The sequence below is a fragment of the Styela clava genome, chromosome 14 (genome assembly GCF_964204865.1).
Source record: "Styela clava chromosome 14, kaStyClav1.hap1.2, whole genome shotgun sequence".
Lineage (NCBI taxonomy): Eukaryota > Metazoa > Chordata > Ascidiacea > Stolidobranchia > Styelidae > Styela > Styela clava.
The window spans coordinates 3,979,397-4,006,042 of record NC_135263.1 but is presented as its reverse complement, the minus strand read 5'-3'; the positions used below and the strand labels follow the sequence as shown (position 1 = coordinate 4,006,042).

At 35.7% G+C, this 26,646-nt stretch overlaps 1 protein-coding gene across 1 annotated transcript; it reads left to right on the top strand.

Annotated features, from left to right (window-relative positions):
• The first annotated feature begins 14,304 nt into the window (after positions 1-14,304).
• LOC120340701 (2-Hydroxyacid oxidase 1-like) lies at positions 14,305-18,203 on the top strand. The gene has a single exon (XM_039409039.2). It carries the CDS (start codon positions 14,374-14,376, stop codon positions 15,499-15,501), a length of 1,128 nt encoding a protein of 375 aa, XP_039264973.2. The 5' UTR covers positions 14,305-14,373; the 3' UTR covers positions 15,502-18,203.
• The last annotated feature ends 8,443 nt before the right edge of the window (positions 18,204-26,646 follow it).

Below are 26,646 nucleotides of genomic sequence, written 5' to 3'. Positions count from 1 at the left end.
GAACAAACATAATAAAAATATGGCTGGTAGTAGGTACTACAGCGAGTAAAAATATAAATAAAAATCAATTTTCACAAGTTTCACTTTCAATTGCATACTCTCAGCAATATTATCCATAGAAAATTTTTGGCAGTCGACATTATTAACAGGTAAACGAGAATATCGGTCAGAGACCGAAGAATTATCGATAATACTTAAATTCAAATTTGACCCAAATATCCAAGAGTTTCTGCTGTTCGACAGAGAATCTATTATTTTCAGTAATTGTGGTGACATCATGAGCCCTGAGGGCCAGACCAATGAGAGATGGTGCAAACTTTTTAGATTCTTGAGTTGTTGAAAACTTTTTTCAACGTCTTCATATCTGTCCCCATACTTTCTGCCAGACATATAACAACACTAAAACATTTTAATTGCTGAAATATATAACAAAAACAAATTAATGTGCAACAAACATAATCAAACCATGGCCAGTGGGTATTACAATTAATAAAAAATACAAAGAATAATTAATTTTTGAACTATATGAATATCAATTGTATACAAATAGCAAAATCATGGCATAGAAAATATTTGGTAAATTAAGTAAGCAAATAAAATGGTTAGAAAATAACAGCTATATTCTATAAAATATGGAAGGAATGTCTTATAACAGTGGTTCCCAAGGTTGATTGATTGGGGCCAAAATTAAAAGCATACGGTTACTTGCGGGCCAGGAGAGTGCCCACAAAGGACAGATACCGTATAATAAGGATATTATAATTGAACAAACACATACTTAAACTGTAATAATGAATTCACACTTGGTGGCATCTGGAACACAATAAGGAAAAATTGAATGCTAGACTATTCAATTTAAGTTCGGTGGGTCATCTTAAAACGTCAGGCAAGCCACGATTTGGGTACCACTGTCTTTTATTCAATAATTATAAAACAATCGCATTGACAGCCATATTTTCTTTCTCTATTCTATTCTGTTCCTATAAACTTCCTATAATTTAATATAGTTTTGACTCAAACCTAACAAAAACACAGTTAATATATAATATGAATCATCATTTGTTAGAGCATAATGCCCAGCCATCATATATTACAAGGGTTCCCAAGCTTTTTTCATGACGACACCAAAGACAACTTTCAAGTGTCCAGTGCGACCCCATGTCAATATATATATTTTTCATGAAACTTTAGAGCTTCTTTCACTGGACTTTTGAGTATGGTCATGTGGCAGTATTAAGTAAAATAAGCTAAAACCAAACAGTGATTTCACAATAAGCACGTATATTTTCTATAGCTAAGCATAGAGCGACGCTTATGGGCCTGTTTTACAGTAAGCCATGGTACAAACTGCTGAATTCAACATGGTTTGTCAAATCTTAGATAATTTGTACATCCATCCTCTACCATACTTCAGCGACCCCATGACCTGTTTGCGACCCTACCGACTTATCACTCCGACCCAATTTGGGGTCGCGACCCCTGGTTTGGGAACCCCTGATATATAATATAGTTTCAGCAGCTCATGGCATTCAATTGATTTCCCAAAACTTTTTTTCCTTTCTCCATAGCAACTCCTTGAGTAAGTGCATGTGATTTCAACAAATTGATTTGAGGGAAAATGAAAGAAAACATTCAAATTGGAATTAAATTCGTCATTATTCATAATAAGTTTATATTAAAAAAGACACCAAAAATACAATAAGTGCATATTTGCTTTTTGTATAAAGCAAAAATAGGTATTATTAAAAGCTCGGCTAACCTATTCAAATTTTTTGATAAGAGACACCAGAAACCTAAAATATAAAACTAAAAAGAAAACATAGGCTACATAGCAATCACTAATGCAGTTGTTTTCAAAAAGGGCACCTCAGGGCACAGTCCAGAGGTTCCGCAGGTTTCCATTTAAATCCGTGAGTCTGTACTATTATATGTATATTGATAAAATATATTCAAATACACTGGTATGATCAAATCAGCTTGTTTTATTAGTATCTCGTGAATAAGTGAGACCTTCAGGTGTTCTATGTCAAATTGTTGTTCTACATTTTAATTGGAATATTTTATGATAAGAAATGTAATTTATAATAAAATACACACTTTGCAAATTGCATAAACACTCCCCGAGTCTCTAGAACTTTTGGATAGGGTTGACAACCGCTGCACGAAGCCAAAAAAATTGAGGAAAAGAGTTTCCAAGGAAATGTTGAAATTTGAATCTTTATATTTTTTTTTCAAAAATTCAAATTGAAAAAAATCTTGTTTACACTGAGTGAAACTATGAAAGTATTGAACTAACAGGAGACATCAATGTACCAATTAAAATTTCTACAGTGCTATAGTTGGTTATAAGATGGATTTTGGGATCCCAATAATATATGAACAGTCACATTCACTAATAAAAGTGCTTTGTTTATGGGTCACATTCATCTTTATCAATGCATTCACCATTATTTGACTAAATTTTAGAAATTTCCAGCATTATCGAGCAAAAAATGCAAATAGAACAATTATTGATACTGGTGGGGGGGAGGTCTGACTTTCTTGCTCACAATTGGGAGTCTTCGCTCACATTCTGCATTGTCGGCTCACTGACTTCAACATCCGAAGTATCCAAATTTTGTCGTTGTGCCATTATTTCCATAGGAACAAACTCTTGGTCTGAACTTTCATTCCTCTTCTGCAAGGCTTTTATGAAAATCTGAACCAACCAAAGTGTTCGAACGAATGAAGTGAAACGTCTTTTCAAATCATCAGAGAATTCGTGCACAGGCCTAACCGGGTCTTCTTTGTTTTGAAGATACTCATCAGTCAATTGCCTTATTTTTAGTATTATATCCTCATCACTGGTATTAGAATGATTCTGTTTCCAAGCCAACAGTGTTTGAAATGCAAATTCATGGAACGAACCTTTATTATCCTCAGCAATAATTGCAACTTTATTTTGATTCAGTGACAATCCATTTCCCGATCTTGCGAATTTTTTAAATTCTTTTGGTGGAATTTTTTCAATAACTTCATGAAAAACATCTTCAACCCTCTCACCAAAAGAAACTGTGTCCCGCTGTGACTGATGATATTTAGTAACAAGATCTTTTAGACTTTCTGGAGTTGCAATATTCCCGTTTCTTTCCTTCCAAAGCGCAAGTAGTTTGAGTTTCTGCTGATCGACAGAGAATTCATTATTTTCAGTTACTGTATTGATATCATGAGCCTTGAGAACCAGACCATCGCAAGATCGTGCAAATTTTCTAAATTCTTCAGTTGTTGGAAACTTTGTCACAATTTCCATGAATACATCTTCAAATCTTCCGCCCATATTTTTACTATATTTAATGTGAATAGAAATTAGGTAAGCTACATTACAAGAGTGAAAAGATTTTGCTATTCAACACCATTTTGTCGCAAAAAAACGTACTTCAATGGTTGTTTTGCACATTCTATGTGTACCGTACCGTACTTTGGCGTACAATTTTCATTTTTACTTTGAGCACCAGCGACCTTGTTTTGAACAAATATTAGAATATGCGTAAAAATGGAATATATATTCAATATTTCTTAGGTAAAGTAGATTTAATAAAGATTGATTAATTAAATATCGCAAAATTACTGAAGCAATTGTACATTTTTTGTTACCCATCTCTACATCGTACTGTCTTTTTTACTGTCCAATGTACTTTTTTTGATTAATCCTTTTTTTGTGCCAAATAAAGTCCAATGACAAACAGAATTTTCGTATTGATATTTTTAGAATCGAATCATTAATTTTGAATACAAAAGTTCATCATACCATTACCACAATGACACTAATTCTACCCAACCGGTCGCTCTGGGACCATTTTACATGGATTATTTTTTGTCAACCATTCGGCCCTAAAGCTTCACTCGTGGCTTTTTAATAGCGTGTGCTAGAGTTCTATTCAGCAATATACTCCTTATAAAAATATTTTTTCTATACGCCAAAATTTCCATTGAACTTGCGAGATTTTGTGTCCAGTAGAGGATTAATAATTATTCCTAGTTAAAAAATTTTATTTCAACGTTTTCTTGTGTTATTTTCCAACAAAACAACACAAAGACCACTATTATAGCAAGAATGATTACTCCAAAATTCACGGTTGTATTTACAGCATTTTCGAGTTCAAGGGTCCAATTGACAATTTTGATGACGTCACACCTCTAATTATTACTTCACAGGCCCCCATCAATGCAAAAAAAATGACTTTTTCCGACGGAAATGCGCGTAGATAGACATAAACATTCTAATGCCCGTCGTTACGTGTAAAAATGACCAATAATTTTACGTTTTTTTCACGTTCAACTCCCTAGTTGCTTCGATCGTGTTCTCGTAAATAATAATATTCGAAATAGCAGAAGTCACGAAAATTTTTTTGTTACGTATGTGAGAAAATCAATAGCACAAGAATCGATCACATGCTTTGGTCCTAAATTGTGGAATCCACTGCCTAACAGTATTAAAAGCTCAAAAACGACATCCGAATTTAGATCAAAACTTGAAAGACATTTATTGGAATTATATTAGCTTTCGTGCAGTAAGGACATTCTACTCTCCAGGCATTATTTTTCAGATACAAAGGGCCTTTTGATGATTGGTGAAAAAAAGTTGAGAAAAGACTGGCAGATGAAAAATTTCTCCGTTTGACTAACGATGTCATCGTGGATGCAACCGACTCCCATTGCTCAGGTCTCGGGCAACCCACTGATCTATTGTCTCTAGTTCCTGCATATTTTTATGGTTTATTAGCTTTGTACAGTTACTTCCTTGGATCGCTGCTAATGAAAAGATCATCTTATACCGATACAAATTCAAATTTATCAACTCAGGTGTGAACAAAAAATTTCTACATATGTTGCTTATTGTTTACCTTCTTATAACCCAATCTTTTTGTGTCGTGGTCCCAACCAACGTTGGTTTTTGGCAAATTCCCGTCTCAGAACAAATTTTTATTTGTTTCGTACAATCTATTCGTTACAATCTCTATGTAAAACACACAAAAATGCGATTTATACCTTATTCCCATCCCTTCACATCAGACAGTCAGAACCTGAGACATGAACGTGCCATAAACTGCCTATTGTACATATCATCGTCGTGCCGTACCTCTTTGTCCTGTGTATTGTACAAGAGTTTTATTTGTATATTTCATGTCTGTTGTCCTACTATAACGCAGAAGTCCTAAACTGCAGTTATACTTGTTGGGCTGCATGTCGCACATCTGTGTCTTAGACCAGTACAGTCTTAAACATGTACCGGTACCGGTATCCCGTCTCTTTCTGACTTTCTACGATCAAATCTAATACCGGTAGCGAACCATTTTTGCGAAATCTGTTTGCAGCGCATAAAATCCAATATGTTAATGCAAACGAACAGTTTCAAATAAATGAAAATATATATGGACATAGCGTATTTCAAATAAATATAAATCTTTCAAATAAATAAGTACACAGTAATGTACAAACAAGAAAACCGAAATGCAAAAGCAGAACCATGGTTAATTGAATATAGTTCGCCCACGGCCGCTTTCGCTCCGCATGAGCGATGCATGACTACGTCATCAGTTTGCTATATACCGAAGCTTATGGTAGAGGATTTCCTTTTAAAATTATTTGCGTATTTGGAATGGTTTTATTGATGGAAATAACTGGAAATATATACTGACGCATTAGGATTAGGTAGGAAGTCGTGGCATCTGTCAGTCATCCCTGCGTCGGTACCATACCGTAAGTTGTAAAAGTGGAGTCAGGGAGTAGGGGCAGAGTAAGTTACCCTAGCACAGGGGTTCTCAAACTTTTGGTGTTGCGGAGCCCTTGAAGGGGTGAATATTATTCGCGGAGCCCCAAAATAAATGTTAAAGTTGTTACTTTCAGATTAATATTCCTGAGTAAGTTGAAAGTACTTTACTCATTATGAATGCTGAACCTTTTTTAATAGGGTCAACACAAGTCATAAATAAATCTAAATTTCAAACACAAATTATATAAACTAAAGTTGTAAATTTGACACTTGACAAACATATTAATAAATTAGGGGCGAATCTTTTTCTTTTTGACATTTTTGGAAGACTTAAAAGGCCGCTAATAACGTGCGCGATTTCATTTTGTTACAATCGCCGATTTTTTCGTCAACATGGCGTGTTTTTGAACCTTTAAACATCTTTACGCCGGTGTTTATTCTTCCTAAATTGAAAATTTCCCTCGGCATATACATGTATTGTTACACAATGACGACGTTGATTGCTTCTTTGTTCTCGACGTTAATTGCTCCTTTGTTTGGGGAATTATGAGTTCAATGTGAAAAACATGTTACCATATTAGAGTCATCGGCGACGAAATGCTAAAAATAATAATTAATAAAGAGGTAAATCCGCAACTCAAATTTCGTGATTGAAAAACGGCATTCTAAAATCCTAAAACTGAAACTTAAAATGAAAGATCACACGTTTGGTTTTAGCAGACTCACATCAGATTGAAAACGCTTTTATAGACATTGTAAATCACAAAATTTGGTGTTATGTTAGGTACTCATCGTAGTAACTGCGAAATCGAAACACAGTCAATTGTGCATGCGATGTACCTTTTTTCCCCATCCTGAAACTACCGACGGAGCCGCACGCAATCAATTGTGCGCGCGATCCGCGATGTACCTTTATTTAATTCTGAAACTACCGACGGAGCCGAATGCAATAAAATAAATTTCAATTCTTAGTGTTTTGCCCAGACAGTGTGATTTTTTAAACGGCGATATCTTGCCTAAAAATAATCTCAAGTTCGAAAGAACGAATCAAATCCCAAAATCGCAAAAATACGACTTCAAATATATATATTGTTGGCAGTTTATCACATATTTTATGTTATTGGACACGTTTAGTGGCCATAACGATCGTTTCAAAATTTTGTTGTTATTGTTATTGTTGTTGTCTCCGTCTCCATTTTTAAAAAATCGCTTTTCTCTTCGAATACTGGACCAATTGCTTTGAAATTTTCAGTGGTTAAAGATTAATTTTTTCGCTAGAAGGCTATTACTTTTATTTATTTCAAAATTTTGCGTGAATTCTATGAAATTTGATATTTCGTCTAAAATTTTGCTGTATTATTTTTTATCCATGGGAACACGGATTTTAGTCAGTGTCATGACTGGCTGTACGTTTTGATTCTGCAAAATTCTTGCTACTGGAAATTCAGAACTTTTTTGAGGGTACCGGTAGCGTCAAAGGTACCGGTAAGGACTGATTCGCTCTGGTCTAACGTGTCCATATATTTGTGCGTAGCTCTCTTGTTTTAGAATAGTATTCTCTCATTTTAGTAATCCTAATAGAAATCTCGAACCAAACGTGAGTAACGATGAGCACAATTACATTATAACGACGAGACATGTTATATGCTCGCATCGGTCATGGATTGAATATTTTACGCAACAGAAATCTCGTTATCCGTTTTTTTAATCGCGAAGAATGTTGCGCGGAAATTTCTGATTCCAATTTTGACTCACCTCCCTCTTAAGAATCATGGCTGCGCTCCTGCTCATAAATAATGTCATTTTTTAATTCCGCCTCTTTACCATATTTCGAGGCTATATTGTTGTCAGATTTTATCAAAGCTGTTATTGCTCATTTGAACAGTTACAAAATTATTCAGTATTTTGAACAGTAATCCAATAGCTCGCGGACCCCTGGGTTTCTCTCGCGGGGCCCTGGGGCATCGTACGGAGCACTTTGAGAACTTATGCTCTAGTCTAGCAGACATCTTTCTCGTTTTTGAAAGCGCCGATCCCCGTTGCCAGAACTCAGATCTCAATTGAGCGATGCGAGAGTTTACGAAAAAGGCATCGATGCAAAATCAGCTGATGCTTTATGCGTTGCCAGATTATTCATGAAAATAAACACCGCAGACAGACGCCCAACAGCGACACCAAAAATATCATGTTTAAAAACGCCATGTTGAAAATTTGGTAAGAGTTGCCAAATTGGATACAGACTTAGTATATATAGTCTATATCATTTATTATGGCCAAATTTTACTTCGTTTCTTTGCTTAGCGAATTGTTCAAATAGTCCATTTTTTAAATAGATTTATGTAGTCCAGATATGAGTGAAGTACGGCGCGCGGGCCAAATTCGGCCCGCTAGGTAATTCAATCTGGCCCACCGGATGCTGCCACAGCCAAACTGGAACCAAATTTTGATGTTTTAGTTAAAAATAGATTAAGGAATTTGTTGAGATTGAGGTTAAATTTAGTTTTGGCGAATCATTGACGAATAAATGATGATTGATTGATTGGCACGAGGTTTATAGTTTTCCACTATTGCTTTTTGCACTGTAAACATTGTCCATAAAATTTAACTATTTACGGTACCTCATACGAATTAGTATCGTGTGTGAAAGAAAGAATGAATGAACGAATTGAGGACACATTCGTTGAAATCATAAAAAAGTTTCCATCAACCTGGGAGTTCAAGAAATTTGCACTACTTAGTTATGGATTATCACTAAGTTTTTATGATGTCAATACAATCACCGAAAACATTCATCTCTCTGTTGAAGAACAGAAAGTAGAAATACTCAAACTTTGGAAGGAAAGGAACGGAGATAATGCAACTCCTCAAAGACTAAGAGAAATTCATTTACATTATTTTCAACCTCAGCAGCAACCGGTCCCACCACGAGCAGAAAGATTTGAAGATGTTTTTTATGAAGTTACTGGACGCATTCTATCAAGATATTTTAAAAAATTTGCAAGATCAAGAAATGGATTGTCACTTCCTGAAAGGGCAGTTGCAAATATTGCTGAGAACTACAAAGATGAAGCAGAGGAGCGCAGTTTTCAATTTTTATTGGCTTGGAAAGCAAGACTTCCTGATAAACCGGATGCAGAAATAATACACTTAATAAAGCAAATAGTTGAGCGTTATCATCAGTTGGAAACTTGGATCAAGATCATGTTGCTCAAGATGATCACGTTTTGGAGGAAGGGGCAGTTCAAAGGCTTGGCTCAGAACCACCAGAGAAGAAGCGAAAATTGGCAGATTCAGGAGAATTTCTGGAAATTGTGAATAGTTTTACTAAAGAGCAAGTTGAATCTGTCACAAACAATATCAAGAAAAAAACTGAAATAGATGAAATACTTCTTCCTGTAGTGAACAAGGTTAAATTAACAGGAGATACTGAAAATAAATCAGTTATTGGTACTGATGTGGAAGCTACTGATATTTCCAAGCTTCACAATGGAAAATCAGTCAACCATGTCATGTTGCTAGGCAACACAGGATCTGGAAAAACAACATTTGCTCATGTTTATGCCATGTTGGCTTTGAAAAATAAATTGGATTCATTGAAAAACATCAAGATGGTCTATCTTGTTGAGGTCTCAAACTTGCAAGATGATTGCAAATCAAATGTGTTTGATCTTTTGTTTATTCAACAGCTTGGAGCAAAACTTCCTTCACATCTGCACGAAGTTGGCAAAAATTGGTTGGCAGAAAATTCCAGCTGCGTCCTGTTGATAATAGATGGCTTAGATCAAGCACAGGAGATATTTGAAAGTGAAAACCGGTACCCTAGAATTTTCCGGAAGGATGTCGTAAAAACAAACACAATTATAGCAAATCTTCTCTCTGGGCACATTTATCCAGAAATGAAGATTTTATCAACGTCGCGTTGGTCGATATATGGAAAGCTGCATCCAGAACAAAGGCCTGCTGTACCATTTGCTTTGAGAGGATTTGATAAAAATTCACTAGATAATCTGATTGCTTCAATGATCAGTTCTGGGAAAGTAAAATTCATTGAAGCACTGCGAGAGAAGTCATTAACTCTAATATCGAATCCAATGTTCTTTTCTTACCTTGCTAAAGTTTTAAAATCTTCTGAGGAAATAAAACTAGATACTGTGACTGTCTCCTACCTTATGGTGTCTGTTTTGAGGCATTTTTCTGGTTCTCAACATAAAAGAAATAAAAAGCAGAAGCTTAAAGAATTGATGAAATTGGCATTTCATGGAATGAAAGAAAGTCGATTTATTTTCCCAGCGAATTACATTGAGGGGCTCAATCTGAATATGAAAGAAATGAAAGGACTTGTCATCAAAGATGCAGATTACACATTTCTGGAAAATGTTGCAGATGATGATGATATGAGGGTCAGATTTTCACACCAGTCCTTGCAAGAGATTCTTGGAGCACTTCACGCGTGTTGTTTTGAAATAAGTGAGTTTGAAAAATTTGTTGATGAATATTATGAAAAACCTGGAATGGAAGTTGCTTTGAATTATGTTTTTGGAACTGTTTTAAACAAGTCAACAAGTGTAATAGCTGAGAAATTTATTCCAGAATCCTTGGATGCAAAACGTAAATACTTGATGGGTTATTTGGATAAATTACTGAAAAAGAATGTCATCTCTGATGCTCGTGTTGCTGTAATATTGCATGAATGTGGTTCTGATGTGATTAACAGGTTTGGTTCAAAAATACAAGAGATTTCGATGAAACAAAAACTGTTGCCACTTGAAGAAGAACTGGCAGTCATGGCGATTGCTGAGCGAATTCCAAATATATCTTTCAAAATGTTGTCTATCATTGTTCGAAAATCGACTTACACTATGTTACTAAATATAATATCAAATGCACAACATGTGTATGTTTCCCAACTCTCGCTGTACACCATGAATTTGAATTCTGAAAAATTACGCTTGTTGATCGAGGCCATAAAGAAACGTAACAACACGACATTTCACCATTTTGCGATTGTAAGTGACCACTCAATGGAATATTCTGCCTATCGCCATGTTATAGAAGTGGTCCATCATACTAATGCTAGATGGCTAGGATTGCTTGACTGTGACCTGGATGATCGTAAAATAGACAAATGTCTTGTGGCCGCGGCACAATACGGGATTAACCTGATTGGGTTAATAATCGATCGCAACACGAATCTTGATTTTGAAGCTTTTAAAAGCTTGGCCTCATTTTTGAAGCATACAAAAGTACAATTTCTAGAGGCAACCAACTGGGCTCAAACAGCCGATCAACTTTCTGATTTTTATTCTTCTCTGAAAGATGGAAATGTTTCATTAGTCACCTGTAGTTTGGCAAAGCAGTCATCAGAATCCATCACTAAGGAGGAATTGTCGATGCTTAATCAACTTTCCCAAACCTGCTGTTACTTCATCAATTACAGCGGACCAGTGTTGACTGAATCGCAAGTCATGTATCTTGAAAATGGAAATAAGACAGCATCATCTGATAAAAATATGAAGGTTTTCAATGGACAAGAGGGATTTTTAGTGGTCAATTCTGTGAGTGAGTTCCTCACCCAGTTACTCAGCATTGTTGCAGATACTGATCAAAAAGCTTTCCCAGAATATCTAGGGAAAATTGACTCTGGAATTCTTGAAAAATCTTATGACTATGCTTCTAAGGTATTTTCTCACTTTGTCGACACTCATATTGGGAAGCACTTTGCCAACAATTTTTTCCACGATGATTCATTTCTGAAAGTTGTCAATAATCCTGAATTTCACAAAATTTTGTTCCAGGCAATGAGCAAACAATTTGAAGTAATGAAACCTAATCCCCAAGGTCAAAGAGAAGGTGATGGAAGAAAATTTTATGAAGATGAACTTGACTAATATGATTCATATTCAACAGTAACCAAACATTTACTAGAAATCCACTGCTGATGATCACCAATCCTTCCCTGCTATGTGTTTTAATATTACTGTGATCAGGGGTGGACACTTCACATATTTTTTTGCGGGGGCGAACTTGGATCGTCAACCAAGAAACACACCGCCACATATTTATGTCACAATAACATTTCAACCACCTCGCACTCTCGGGAGTCCATCGCTGATGGTGATACAGTTGGAATAGAGTTGTCTAGAATTGCTTCAAATCTAGGAATGCTGTCAAATCTAATAGCATATCTGTTACGATGACAATCGTACTTAGCATGTCAGCCATTGCTTGCAACCTCCCAATCAGTCTTCTCAGATGTTCTATTTTTTCATTTATGACTTTGGACCGTTTTAGACAAACCCGAAAATATTTATTTCAGATTTCTGAAATTGTCTTGAGAAATTTGTATTCTTTATGACGAATTTGTCTATTAAAACTTAAAGCTCTAAGATACTGAACTTGTTCAACAATAGTCTTCTTTATTATCTTGCATTATAAAACCGAAGTAATAATATTTCTTGCTTTAATAGTACATATCTTTTATCCTTTCTTAAATTAACAACTAGGACTTCTATTAGTGAATGTGTCGTAAACACTATCAATTCATTAACAGCTGTCAACTTATTGCATTTGCACAATTTGTATACATATCTGTTTTTTTATTTTTGTTATGTCTATCTCGAATTAAAGTAAAACAATGAGTGCTTTATCGTTTGCTTTTTAACAGTGAAACAATGAGTGCTTTCTCATTTGCTTCATTAGAGTGAAACAATGAGTGCTTTATTGTTTGTTTTTTAAGAGTGAAACAATGCGTGCTTTCTCATTTGCTTTATTAGAGTGAAACAATGAGTGATTTATCATTTGCTTTAAAGCATGCTTGCAATTTGTTTTTTTTTATATATTGTGATAACAAGGTTGATGGTGTTGAATTTTTGCTCCTTATTTTTCCTCCTGAATTTGTTCTGGCAGTGAGCATTCAATTGTTTTCATGAGATATCAATTTTGGAAATAAAATCTAATTATTACTCAAAATTCTTCTATGCTTATGATTCTAGTAAAGTTCATTATTTCACAATTTCTATTCTTTAATTTTAGTTTTTTCAAATTGAAAATTACTTTTTGGACATGTCCCGTCTATTTTAATTTCATTTTGACTCTTGCACTACTGAAAATCATGGAACCATGACTAATCAGAATTTTCTCATGCTATAACTGTAACAGTCAAATTGCTACTTTTGTAATTGGTCCCTTCTTATCCTAGTATAGGACTTTAACATTTATCACAAGGAAAAAGAAAGCAGACAGGAAGACTTTATCATATGCCCCCGTCTGGTTACCAGTCATGTCGGGTATGGGAATAGTTAATCAGTTATTTGTTTCAGATGCATGGACTTTATGGTGTAGGAATTAGAACCAACCAGCGGCTATGTTAACCACTTACGATAACAAAGAGTCCAGCGATTTTTTCGCACATGATTAACCCCCACTGATTTTCAACCTGTAAAGAGGTAACCCTAGCACAATGTGCCAACCGCTGAGCCTTCAATAAGTTAGGTGTCAAATTGTAATAAAGTAGGCTTGACCAAAGTATGTTGTTGGTTTTTAGGTGCTCCAGAAGAGTGTGTACCAATATGGGGTTTTGTTTCCAACTAATTTAGTTCGCCTACTTTACATCAAGTTGTGTAAAGGGACAAACATCTATGGGTATATTCACTCAGCTAACACAGATAGACCTCTATCTTTTAATAGAGCTAAAATAATAACCAATTTTTATATGGTAAATACATCAGATCAACCAAAATAATCTTTTCTGGATGTGAATACCAGTGATGCCCTTTTTACAGTATGCGTCGGCCTATATATGTATATAAACGTTTTTGGTAGGTTTCAGAGTTCAATTCTCCATAGATTATACAACCTTCTTCAATTAAGTTCATTGTATATATTTGCTTTGATACTTTCGTTTCATCTTTCGGTTATCAAGCATCTGCTTTTCTTCAATTTTTCTTTACAAATACCAAGAATATCCAAAGTGAATTGAGAAAAGTTTCATAGTAGGACCAAAAATTCCCCTTTTTTATTACCAGAAAAATTGGTAACCAAATCACTGCATTTATAATTTCAAACTCTTTAAATTTTTTTTATTTGTTCTCCACTGAGCATGAGAGAATTTAGAATGTGTTTGAACTTATATCAGTTTTAGCCTTTCCTGACTTTCTGAGTCCCCAGTTTGTCGTCTTACAATGCCAGTCTGATTGGTCTCATCCTCACCAATAAAGAGGTTCAGGGTGTTCATAAGGTGGTTGTGTATTAAATTATGGTAGATAACAAAACTTTGATGCTTTTTTAGACTAATGGTCGGCAAAAAAAAAAAAGTTAAACCTGATATAAATAAAACAAACTTGGTTAAGATATATTGAGAACTTTCAGTATTTTATGAACTTTCTGTATACATTGATTGGTTAGTTTATTCTGCCTTTGAGTTATTACTCAAAACTGGAGGAAATCCCTTCTGGTTATGAGTCTTACAAAATGGGACAAAAATAGTCAACTTGCCACCTAAATGTAAATCATTCAATAACAGTGTGAATTATATAATTGTGAATTTGTGATTTTTTTTAGATAAATAGTTACGGTAATATATTCAACATTTGGATAACTGCTGAATATATATATCTTTACAAATGGCTGACAAGTGCATTTGCGTGAAAGATTTTGAAATATTGGCAGCAAAACGATTGGATAAAAATGCTTTGGATTATTACAAGTCTGGTGCCACAGATGAACAAACTCTCAAGGAGAACTGTACAGCTTTCAAATCATGGAGATTTCAACCACAAGTTTTGAGGGATGTTTTGAATGTTAATATGGAAAGCTCAGTCCTGGGAAGCAAGATTGCTTTTCCAATCTGCATAGCACCTACTGCTATGAACAAAATGGCATCTCATGATGGTGAAATTGATTCTGCAAAAGCTGCAAACTCTCTTAGTACTGGTTTTGTACTAAGCTCTTGGGCGACATCTAGTATCGAAGAAATTACAACAAACGTTCCTGATGTAATAAGATGGTTCCAGTTGTACGTTTACAAAGATAAAACTGTGACTGAAAATCTAGTTCGACGAGCTGAAAGGAATGGATATCGGGCTCTTATCGTAACTGTAGATACTCCATTGCTTGGTAAACGTTATCAAGACACAAGAAATAAGTTTGCTCTGCCTTCAAATTTGACCCTAAAAAATTTCGAAAATGAAACTACGAAAGAGGATGGGTTTCCTAAAGGGGTAAAAAGTGCACGAGAATCAGGACTAGCTGAATACGTTGCATCTCTCATCGATCCATCTTTAAGCTGGGAAGATATTGATTGGTTAAAAACTATCACAGATCTACCAATCATAGTCAAAGGAATTTTGACTGCAGAAATGGCATTGGAAGCAGTCGACCATAATATAGCAGGTATCTTGGTTTCAAACCATGGAGCCCGACAGCTAGATGGCGTACTTCCCACTATAAACGCTCTTCCCCAAGTTGTAAAAGCAGTCGATGGACGATGCGAAGTTTACCTTGATGGTGGAATAAGAAACGGGGGAGACGTAGCAAAAGCTATTGCTCTTGGTGCAAAGGCTGTTTTTGTGGGAAGGCCAATATTATGGGGCCTTGCTTGTGATGGGAAAAGGGGGGCCCAAAGAGTTTTGGAAATATTACGGGACGAATTTGGAGTGACAATGAAATTGTTGGGTGTTACGTCAATCGTGGAATTACAATCTGTTCATGATCTTGTTATTCATGAGTCAAGAATACTTTCGCGATTGTAATTAATTTTTAATTTTGTGCAGTTATGGTAGGTTTTAACAGTGCAATAAGGTTGAGCTATTGCTTTTAAAATTTTATTTACAATTGTTATAATTGCATTTGTGATAATTTTGTTTTAATCTTGTGCAGTTAGAGTAGTTACATTTATAATTGATGGTGCAACTTTTACTCTTTTTTAATCATATTTTTGCATAGTATAAGTTCCAGTAATAGTGATAAATTGTTTTTTTTTCTATTTTATTTTCCCCTTCTCAACCTTTAAATTGATTTTGATAATCATTTTCAATGAATTATTTTGAATTGACTACTGTGTCCCCGTTTTATGGAATTGATCATTTCAAAAATTTTGATTGCCTTGAGGTAGGCTATTTATCAAAAAGTGAAATAATTTTGTATTCTGCTTCCAATAAGACTTTAGATAAGTGGTATAAATTTGGTTCAATGCTCATGTTCCGGGGGGAGTCGAATGGGTCGGTCGTTTGTGAATAATTAATTTTGATTTTGTGCAGTCATAGTAGGCTATATTATATAGTGGTGGTGGGATATGATTGAACTATTGCTTTTGGAATTTACATTTATAATTGTTGGTGCAACTTTAACTCGTTAATAATCATATTTTTTATAGTGCAAATAAATTTTAGTAGTTTTAATGAGTTTCAGAGTCATATTTTTACCTGTTTTCAAATTTTAAATAGTCATTGATGGATAAAATAGGTTCCATCCCGTCATTCTAATAAGAATTTTATTCTAATAGGACGTTATCTCTGTTTATTTTGTATTTGTTTAGGATTTAATATTTCGGTAATTTTAATGAATCATTTTAAATCAAGTGTCGACTCCCCATTTTATGGAATTAGTAATTAAATTTAAAATTTTGATTGCCTAAATTCATTTTGTGTTTTGCTTCCAATAAGACTATAGATGAGCAATATAAATTTGTCGATGATTCAATGCTTATAGTATCAGGGGACCAGCCAGGGGGGAGGTGGTTCGGGCATTTGTGAATAATTTTGTGCAGTTATAGTAGTTACAATTATATTTGTTGGTGCAACTTTCACTTTTTATTAATCAAATTTTTGTATAAGTTTCAGTAATTGTGATAAAAAAAAAAATTTCTATTTCATTTTCCCGTTTTTTCAACCTTTAAATTGATTGAATATTTATCAATGGATGAAATAGGCCTGATTTTATCATTCTGAACTTTTTTCAAATAAGGCTCGCTAGTGTAATCTTCACTGATTCATCCTTGTATTTTTGTTTCAACAATAAATGTTTTGTTAATTTTACTGAATTATTTTAAATCGATTATTGTGTTGTGTCTTTATGCCAGGGGTGCACAACACAAGGCACGGCACGCCTTACGCTCAAAACTTGGCACGCGAACGGTTTTGTAAAGAAAAAAATTTTATGATATGATGATTTCAATTTGTTATAGCACTGTTTCATTAATAATGATTAATATTATTGTTTTCGAACTGGTATTTGGATTCGTTTTTTCTCTGTGCAACTTTTAATTGTTTACCAATCAGTTATTTTTATAGGTACACCCAGTGAACTTTTTCCTTTATGACCCATTTCCTTTGCAAAATGCTGTGACCAATCTTCTTTTACATGCAAGGAAAAAAGTAATAGAAAAGCAAAAAACTAAATTCACAAATATAGACACTTTTGCTCTAATAATTAGAAAGAAAATTGGGTACTCCTGAAGTATGTGCACCAAGATGTCGCACAACCTGAACCCCACCCTGGTACACAACTTGAGTTCAGGTTGTGCACCATCTTGGTGCGCATACTTCAGGAGGTTCGAAAATTGTCTCTCAGTAGCAAAAAACAGTATTATCATTCATTGCCACTGCGATAAAGAAGAAAATGAAATTATCTATATCTCTAGCAATTTTTAATATATTCATGGCCCATCTGAACATGTCATTGTGGCCCAGCAGTGGGTCATGGCCCACTGGTTGATGACCGGTACTACCTTTTCAGTAATTTTAATTAGTTGTTATAGTTTTATAATCAAGAATTTTACCTTGATTTTTTTAACATTGTAATTTTAGCATGATTTAAGACTGTGAGTGACTCGATTGGTTTATTAATGAACTTGGAATGACCAATAAATAAAGCAATTTCTGGTCTGCAATTCTAGATATTTTCCTGTATGGTGTTTCTGAAATTGTCTAAGTCAGAGGTGGGCAAATTACCGGCCCACCGAAGTGTTTCATCAGACCCACTTGTGTTTGCTGAAATTACGACTATAGATTTTATATATATAAATTCGAGTTAAAAATATCGACGAAAATAACGTCATAAGGACCCCTATTGTTACATTGTGCTTCTCATTATTATATCAACGTTGACAGCCTAGCTGTTGCAAATAAACTGTTTTTTATTCATAGTTTTTCCTACCGAATTTCGAGCCTCCGGCCCAGTAACTAAGTCCATTATCTGTAAATGGCCCATTTCGGAAAAGTAATTGTCCACCCCTGGTTTAAGTAAATCTCTCAAAGCCATAAGATCACGATGCCCTGAAATTTTATCATAAATATCCACCGAACTTACCAATTTTCTCATTTGGAAACATCACGTGAGTACTGCGTACCGTATCCCGTAGTAATCCTCTCCTTTTAAATATCTTGGGTGCGTTAATAAAATTTCCAAAATTCAGCAACTTAGTTGGTTTTTACAATCAATAACCTGCTAAAATTTCTCGCTTCTTCGACGTCCTGATTTAAATCGATCTATCGTGTGTATTTTTATCTATAACCGTGTCTATTAACTCTATGTCGAGTTATTGTCATTTGACCAGGTCCTTGATTCGGCAATCCAGAAGTGTGTGTACCAATATGGAGGTAACCAATTTTATTCGCCTACTTTATTTACATCAAGTTGTGTGAAGGGACTAAAAACCTATGGACAGGGGGTATATTCATTCGGCCAACACAGACAGTCCCGAACTCGTGATTAAAAACTAAAATAAGAAAAATCGGAATAAAATTCTGGCCGAACGCTAACCTGGTACACACACTAAGAGGGTGCCCTTACTTCTGCGTCATCGAATTGATGCCTCCGTAAAATATGTTCGCCTCTGATGCAAATATATGAAATTTGAAAAAACACCCCCGTCACTTTTCATAATAACAAATTAGTCTTTATCCAGTTAGGGCTCGGAATGCTTTAAAAATTTGAATTTCCAGCACATCCTGCGTTCCTAGCCTTCACCCAAACCATAATTCGTTAATTACTATTTTTTTTTGAGGAGCGCCGGGCGTGTTTTATTTGGCGGAGCTTTGTACAAAAGATATAAAACAAAATCTGTTGCAGACAATAGGATTGATTATTGGAAATATCACTTCGTTTGCCGCTGAGTAACACAAAAAGTTAAACCTGTAGATCAAAAACAAAGAAACTCGACGATGAGTGACTTTGTAATCTTGGCATTAGGCATTAAAGCGCTAGCAGATGCACAACTTGGCACCATCGACACCTTTAACCTTATGAAGTCCTAGATATTTGCATCAGCTTCGTCCGCATTGCGTTATTTTTGCGTCAAATAGTCACATTGCCGGTACAACAGTACTCCAGTTTAGGGGATAATTTCAATCCTATTTTTCTTATTTTAGTTCTATTACGAGTTCGGGGACCGTCTGTGGTAGCCGAGTGAATATACAGGCAAATAAAGTAGGCATACAAAATTAGTTACCTCCATATTGGTACACATACTTCTGGATCGCCGGTACAACACTGTAGTCGAGTTGGAATACCGCTTATGACTAGCAGGAGTCTACGCTAAGAAATCCAGCTGATCCTGTCGCCGGGTATTTATTTTAGTAAACGATGACAGAAATATACAGACACGTTTTTCAAAAAAAAACAAAAGCTTCCGTCGGCACCACTAGGCAAGTAGGTTACATAGGACTAACGTGTAATTGTGTAAAGTTTGTATTGTTGCGACGCGGTTGGAATCTGAAGTGTTTCTATTATGATGTCACCAACTAGGAAGATTCGAATCCGCCGTCTAAATCCTCCGTCCACATCATATTGTAGAAGTGTTAAAAAGTTACTACCGAGCCCATCCGCGATCAAATTTTATATATATAATGTTACCATTGTGGTTTACCACTGATAGATGTTTCCCAAACCCTTGACACCAAAAAAGTTCTTATGCTTTACTATTTAAGATTTATTTTGAAATATTTTAGATTTTGCGCGCTTACATACTGGTTCACAGATTTATAAACATTATTTATAGGATCCAAATTCGGCTACATGCTTACACGTGCTGCTAATTTTAGCCTAGTCTATCGCAGCGTTTGCAAAACGAATTTATGAATATTGCAATTAAACTAAAGATCCCCTAAAAACAAAATGGCAATCAAGCTATTAATTTTAGAAGTAATTTACATTCATGCCTGAATATCTATCTGAGCAGTTGCCCAAAATGCGATTGTTACGTCATTGTAGACTTATTGCTGATTGCCATTCCTACGGTAATAAACAAGGAAATCGATGCTTGGGGAACATTCGTGTAAATGATGGATCAATGATTTAGATCAGGGGGTCTTAGATAGATAGATAGATAGTTTATTTCGAAAACTCCATAACAAACCTAAATTTAAAATGGAGAATTCTGGAGGGCAAGCAAAACCTACAAAAAAGTTTAAAACATGAAGTATCTCATGTGCCTGCCCACCAGCACGCACACAAAAACACAAGCCCAATTAAATGAGGCTTGGGCCAAACTTCAAAAACAAAATACACGATAGTAATAAACTTTCGGGCTGTTGTACTCTCTTTCAACAATTACGTTGATAATGACCAATACCTACAACCTCATGCAAAGATAATGTGGGGAGTGGAATGTAATAAATTTGCGACGATAGTCATACTCATGAAGCCATGAAAGCTTTAAGAAAAACCAAGCCATGAAAAACTACACTGATTGCTAGATTGGGCATTGCGGAAAAGGTGATAAGTGGTTTAATATACAAACAAACGCAAAACCATGGCGGCAAATTCGGTGTGCGGACACTCATAAAAGCAATTATTAGGAAAAACACTAATCACACGTGAGCAGGTCTGTAGCCTAATTGATGTGGCTAACATTGTTATAACAGTACCGGTATACACACAGAGAGAACAAATCAAAAATATGCCACTAAATGAATGTTTAAAAATGATACACTGTAAGTTACACTGCAAACTATTTACACATATAGTTGAATACTCAGTATTCAAGCGGAATTTCTAGAAATAGCAGTATATCATACTCTTTGTCACAAAATAAAATATCTGAATCAATCCCTGTTGTATTCATCTTTCGATTCTGTTATGATGTCCGTATGTTACCTTTATGCTGCCATGTAATTTCATATTTCGGCCTTTACTTGTTGATATTCCTTAAGTGCTGGTTCATTGTTGTCAATCTAATCTTTCTGCGCCGTTCAAAAATGCGACCGCACCCGACGACTGCCAAACACAAACTTTAAATCCAATCTTTTATCCATAAACTTCTTTAATTCCGGTGGATGGGCTTTGATCATGTTGATATCACGAGATACAAATCTAATAGTAAATACCGAAACACACAGCGCGTAGCATTCTCAGTCCAACAGCATTGATTGATCTTTCATCTAACAGAGCAACAAAAACACGTCCGACCCAGACGGCAGTCTGGCAGGTTTTCATATTTATTCTATTTCAAGGTACATAGAGGTGCGATGACGCTCAGCCGACGCGCCAATTCGCCGAGACAGGGTCGCCATGGAATTCCCAATGACTGCTGCAAGTTGTAGGGGAAAGTGGGGAAGGTTGGGACACTTTTTTTCTTTTTCATATTTTGAGACCTTTATTCTGCACATTCATATGACTTTGCGGGATTAATGGAGAGAGGGGTAAATGTAGTTTTTATTCAGCGACTAAGAAATTCTCTTGCGACACACATCTTACCACCAAAATGCTTTGAAAAACGTTTGTCAAGTGTTCCACTGTACCCCACTTGTGGGGCACATTCGGACAGACCCTGGGGCACAATGGGTCATTCTGTTAAAATTCAACGAATTATGCCCTTAAAAATAAGCAATCAATCAGCATAATCGTCTAAAGAACAGGGAGACCTCAAATTTGAAGATTTAAGATTTTTAAAATCAATGTCCCACCGAAATATTTCAGATATTTCACCAAAAAATTCGCTTACAAATTAAATTATTTTCTAATCCGAATCTAAATCTGGAAATATTTTTGATTCTCGAATATATTTCATATTGGACCATGAGTTGAAAGATACCATAATGTTACATAAAAATATAACGCATCTCTAGGTCTCTAAGCACTTGTTGTATCAAACACTGTCGAATTGTGCCATGTAGGGCATGTCCCACTGAACCCCGGTCCATTGTTCCCCATAATCAACAAATATCTTCAGATCATCCCACGGCGAAATTCGAAAGGCACATCCACTCGACAATGTTATAAATATTTCCCAGTGGACTATAGCTGAAATATATCAGACAGTGGTTTGTCACGTTGAAAAGGTTAAGTTAGAAAAAAGAAAAAACTGGAACGGTGAAATTTTAGTTTCAACCCCCCAAAACCAATTTCACCTCATAGCTTGCGTCGCTCTACCCGTCCTTTGTCCGTTTGCGGGGACGTTGTAACTCACCGAAGGGCGGATCGAAACATCAAACCGCGGACCGGATTCCGAATATAGTATTAGTGTGAGAGCTGATTTTTCACTGTGCCCCATGTCCCAACGTGCCCCACCTTCCCCTACACGGCCAAAACGTAAGTTGAATTGCCTTGGGTTCGCGAACCCACAGGGGTTCCCGAGAATATTTCCAGGGGTACTTGGATGACAGTCGAGTTTTCGTGTGTTGCTTTTTTTTAATATCCTTTAATAAAGAAAGTAACTACAAGATGAAAATGCATGCCTATTAAAACTCAGCGTATATTTTCCCTAATCTTGCGTTGTTGTGATTGTGACGCAACAATGTGAAATGCACGGCTTTGCAGTCGTTACAGCAAATTGTTAGTCAATATATCACAATTTAGTTTGGTGTCTGATTACTGGGGGTTCGCATTGATTGTTTCGTGACTCGGGGGGTACTTAACAGAGAAAAGGTTGAGAACTCCTGACTAGATCCTATTGCGCCACTGATCTCCCTTTGTACATTCGAAACGCGTTCGAGAAGCGAGAAAACCGAAGGCCCCGTCTAAATGACACCTGGGACGTTCGATTTCCGGGAGGATTACTTCAGCGAAGATCACTGCTGCCATGTAGGCGTGGCTTGTAGGAATCTATGAAGCTATTTTCATGCCCGACATGAAGTGGCAGCCACCAGACGATTATCTGTGTTCGCCATAATTTATTTAAATATCATTTGTGCACAAAACAAGGCCACACGTCACCCAAAAAAAGGAGACTGATATTGAAGAAAGTTACGTGCGACCACTGAATTGCCAGGAACTGCTGACTGAGATTATAAATAATTATAGCGTTGAGTCGATAGTTAGTGAATACCGATTGACGCAAGATTTGAAGCAGTCAGTGTCACTACAGCCACGTGGCAGCTGGGGGAATTTTAGTGCATTTAGTGTTTCTGTAGGTACACTGAAAATTATGATTGATTGATTGAAAGCAGACGGATTAAGCCTCGTAGTCAACCGAATTAAACGACTAAAAACTTTGTACATAAACTTCCTATTCACTGGAGTTTGTTTAAAAATATTTCAGGCAAACAAAGCATATATTTACTACGATACATTTTTGGCAATCCACAGCCCCGATCGTGGCCTTATATCAGATTTTCATATTCCTGTTGAGTATAAAATATAATTAAGCTCCAAATTCAAACACACTAATACAGTTAAATAAGTTCATTTTTTAAACGCCAATCCCTGCAGCCGTTGTAGACTTTTGTCAAAGCAAAAAAGTAATACCGGCGGGAATATCGCGTACCCTAGTGATGAGTGTTGATAAATGAAGGCATAAACTAAGTTTCTGACAAGGGGTGGGAAATTGCACATCTAACACTGAGAGTTTTTTTTAATATAAATGATATTTAATAACCCAATAGGTTTTACTAAAATACTTCCATATTATAGGCCTATGTGCGAAATACGCTGCGACCATGAAATTATTTCGATCCGTAAAAATTTTGAGCGATACCAGGATAAGATCACGCGAAATTGCTTTGGGACCATTAGGACATAACGAGCTCAAATCATACGTCAAACGTCACGTTGTGGGTAATTTTACCCACATAACGGTTAAAGTGTTTTCCCTGAAATTTCAAGCCCTAATTTCTGATTCATCTAACAAACCGGATCTCGAATAGGACTAGATGTTGATTCGTCAATATTGTTGATTGACGTTATTCAATTGTGAATTTTATGTTTCGTTTTATTTCAATACAAACGCCCACACGGTCTGCATTATACACATTAGTTGTTTGGCATTTGTAACAAAATAGTCCTTGTCGTGATACTCTATATATATACCAGGGTTCGACAACCTACTGCCCGCGGCCCGAAAGTCAAATAAACCGGCTCGCGACGCTTCACTGAATTATAGTAACAAACCAGCTGTTTTGACGATTATATTATAACAGTATTCATTGTGAGACACGTAAAGACTACGGTAAATTATATTATAATCCAACAAGTATAAAATTCACAATTACTCGTTTAATGAGTCTATAATTTAATTATAATTAGACAAATGACACCAAAACGCAGAAAAGTTGATGCTGAGAGCGAAGGGTTCAATATCGCCAAAAATGCTCAAATGGATTTAAATCTATATTCTATTCGAGAGATGTATCACTACTTGATTTTATTATGAAAAGTATCATCCATTCGGTGTTCAACTTTCTAAAATATGTGCGGCCCGCCAATGACTTGCAACCCTTAATTTTGGCCCGTGAGCGACAAGAGGGTTGCCGCCCTCTGCTATATAGGAATAATGAACTGCGTCTTTGAATCTAATTCTAATACAACTCGCGAATGAAAGACAGGGGAGCGCACCGTTTTGCCATCTTGTCGACATTCGTTTCCCTGGATAATAAAAAAAATCTATCATGACATGGTCTGATTGCGGCAGACCACATACTAGAAATACTAGACTAAAAATAATTTTCAATTGCCTACTTTTAGTCCGTCCCCAAAAATAATGCGACCGCAATTCTGTCGTCAATGAATTGTTTTCCGGCGAGATGGCTGGTGAGTACAAATACCCGCCAGATGATGCAAAAGAGTTATAAATTTTGACGTCCTTTCAATAAGATTATCATGGGGAACATAACAACACACCACAAGTAAAATCTAGGGTTATCGTTTTCACGTCTGCGAAAGCCTAAGAATATATCAATTATATATTTCATTATTTGAGCATTGATGATTTAAAATACCGGTACTTGAAATCTCGCATCAGCCAACATCCAGTTGGGCGCAACGCAACACCACAATTTTTCGTGGTTTGAGCAGGTTGTCATTTCAATGATCACTATTCGTAACTCGGTTAAGTGGCGAATTCAGTGAAAGCGAATTTTTGAGCAAATTTCTCATAAAAAGTTTTATATAAGGTAATTCAGAGAAGTGTTGCAAACTATTCTTCGTTAGTGGTGAAGATATTGCTAGTATACCCAAGAACGACGGCGTATTTTGTTGCCATTGGAAATTTTCAACACATCAAATTATGAGTTGTTTTCGAGTGAAATATTGAAGTGTTACTTTTGGTGAACTTCGTTAACTTAAATCCCTTGACTTCAATTATCCGTTGACCTAACTGCATTTCCATAGAAAATTCAATAATAGCCTATTTTCTAATTACTTGCCCTTTGTGTAAACGCTATGAGATATGTAACTTTAGGTAAAAAAGCTTTGTTGGTGTTATAATCCAAGGCAGGCATTTTGTGTTACTTGTTGTGACGCCAGTGTTATTCGTCTAACTTTGAAGTTTTTTTATGTTGTAGGCTTTGTTATTTTAAAATTTGACGTTCCATATCGGAATCCATCATCTGCCTTAAGGAAATTGTTATCAAGTATTTAATACACGAAATGTTGACTTAGCCAGCTACATAGTTTGAGGTGAACGCCTTACGCACAATGACGCTCATCGCCTTGTGTGTATTTACTCAGGTATCAGACCGATCAAACTTTACTCGAAGGAATATGTGGTTGACAATAGAGGAAACGATAACTAGCACTGAAATTCGTTTTGTAATGCAGTGGGCTTTTGTACCATTTCTTTACATTGGCGACCAGAAATAGTGAGAGTATCGGCCATTCTTTGATCTTTAGTACAATATATCGAATTTACAAATGCACAAATTTGTGATTCGGTTGTGTTTGGGGTAAATTCGTGTCATTCATGTACAAATGTCACCAGAAAATAGTCAGACTATAGTGAAAAAATCATACCGATAGAATAGGATAGTACAGGGCTTTTATGAGGACCTGTTACAATTCAGTTTTGTTATGAAGTCGATATATCCCAATTCCCAACCAGGTTTGTTCTATTTTATTCAGTGCTTAGTTAAGTTTTTACTCCTTTGATATAACTGATATCGATAAACTCACTTTGTAGTTTAAAAATACTTTACGAACATACGGCGTATAATTTTTCTGATGTACATATCCTAATCCGAGTTAAATAGTCATAACACACAGCCTTTAAGTCAATCACATGCAAATTCTTTAAAATTATGTATAGTCAGATTCGCTCACAGCCTTACAGATATATCTGACAACGCTGATGCGCTCAGCGCCACATATGATGGCCTAATTATACGCACGGTGCTTATAAAATTACTAGGTACGACGGAAATTATATAATTAGGAATGAGGGTAGACGTCCAAAACCTTTTCAAATGAAATCTGATTTAACATACGTAATCTCCTTTCTGTGGTTAGAACAGACGACACTTGAAAGTATTTTTATTATGACGTAAGAAAGTCCGGTTCAAGAACAATGAATTCGTCCTATAACCTCATGTCACGAGAGCTTGGCAGGTGGTGTGAAGTTCGGGCCATTCGACCTGTTAGTATGCGCAAAATATTTATATTATTAATTAAGTTAGTATGGAAGGACAGCAAGGGTGAAGATTTGACTACTGTTTCATTTGGGCTAATATTCTAGATTGGTATTGAAG

What these genes read in the sequence shown, in the direction of transcription:
- LOC120340701 (XM_039409039.2), top strand. Translation starts at nt 14,374, where the DNA reads ATGGCTGACAAGTGCATTTGCGTGAAAGATTTTGAAATATTGGCAGCA.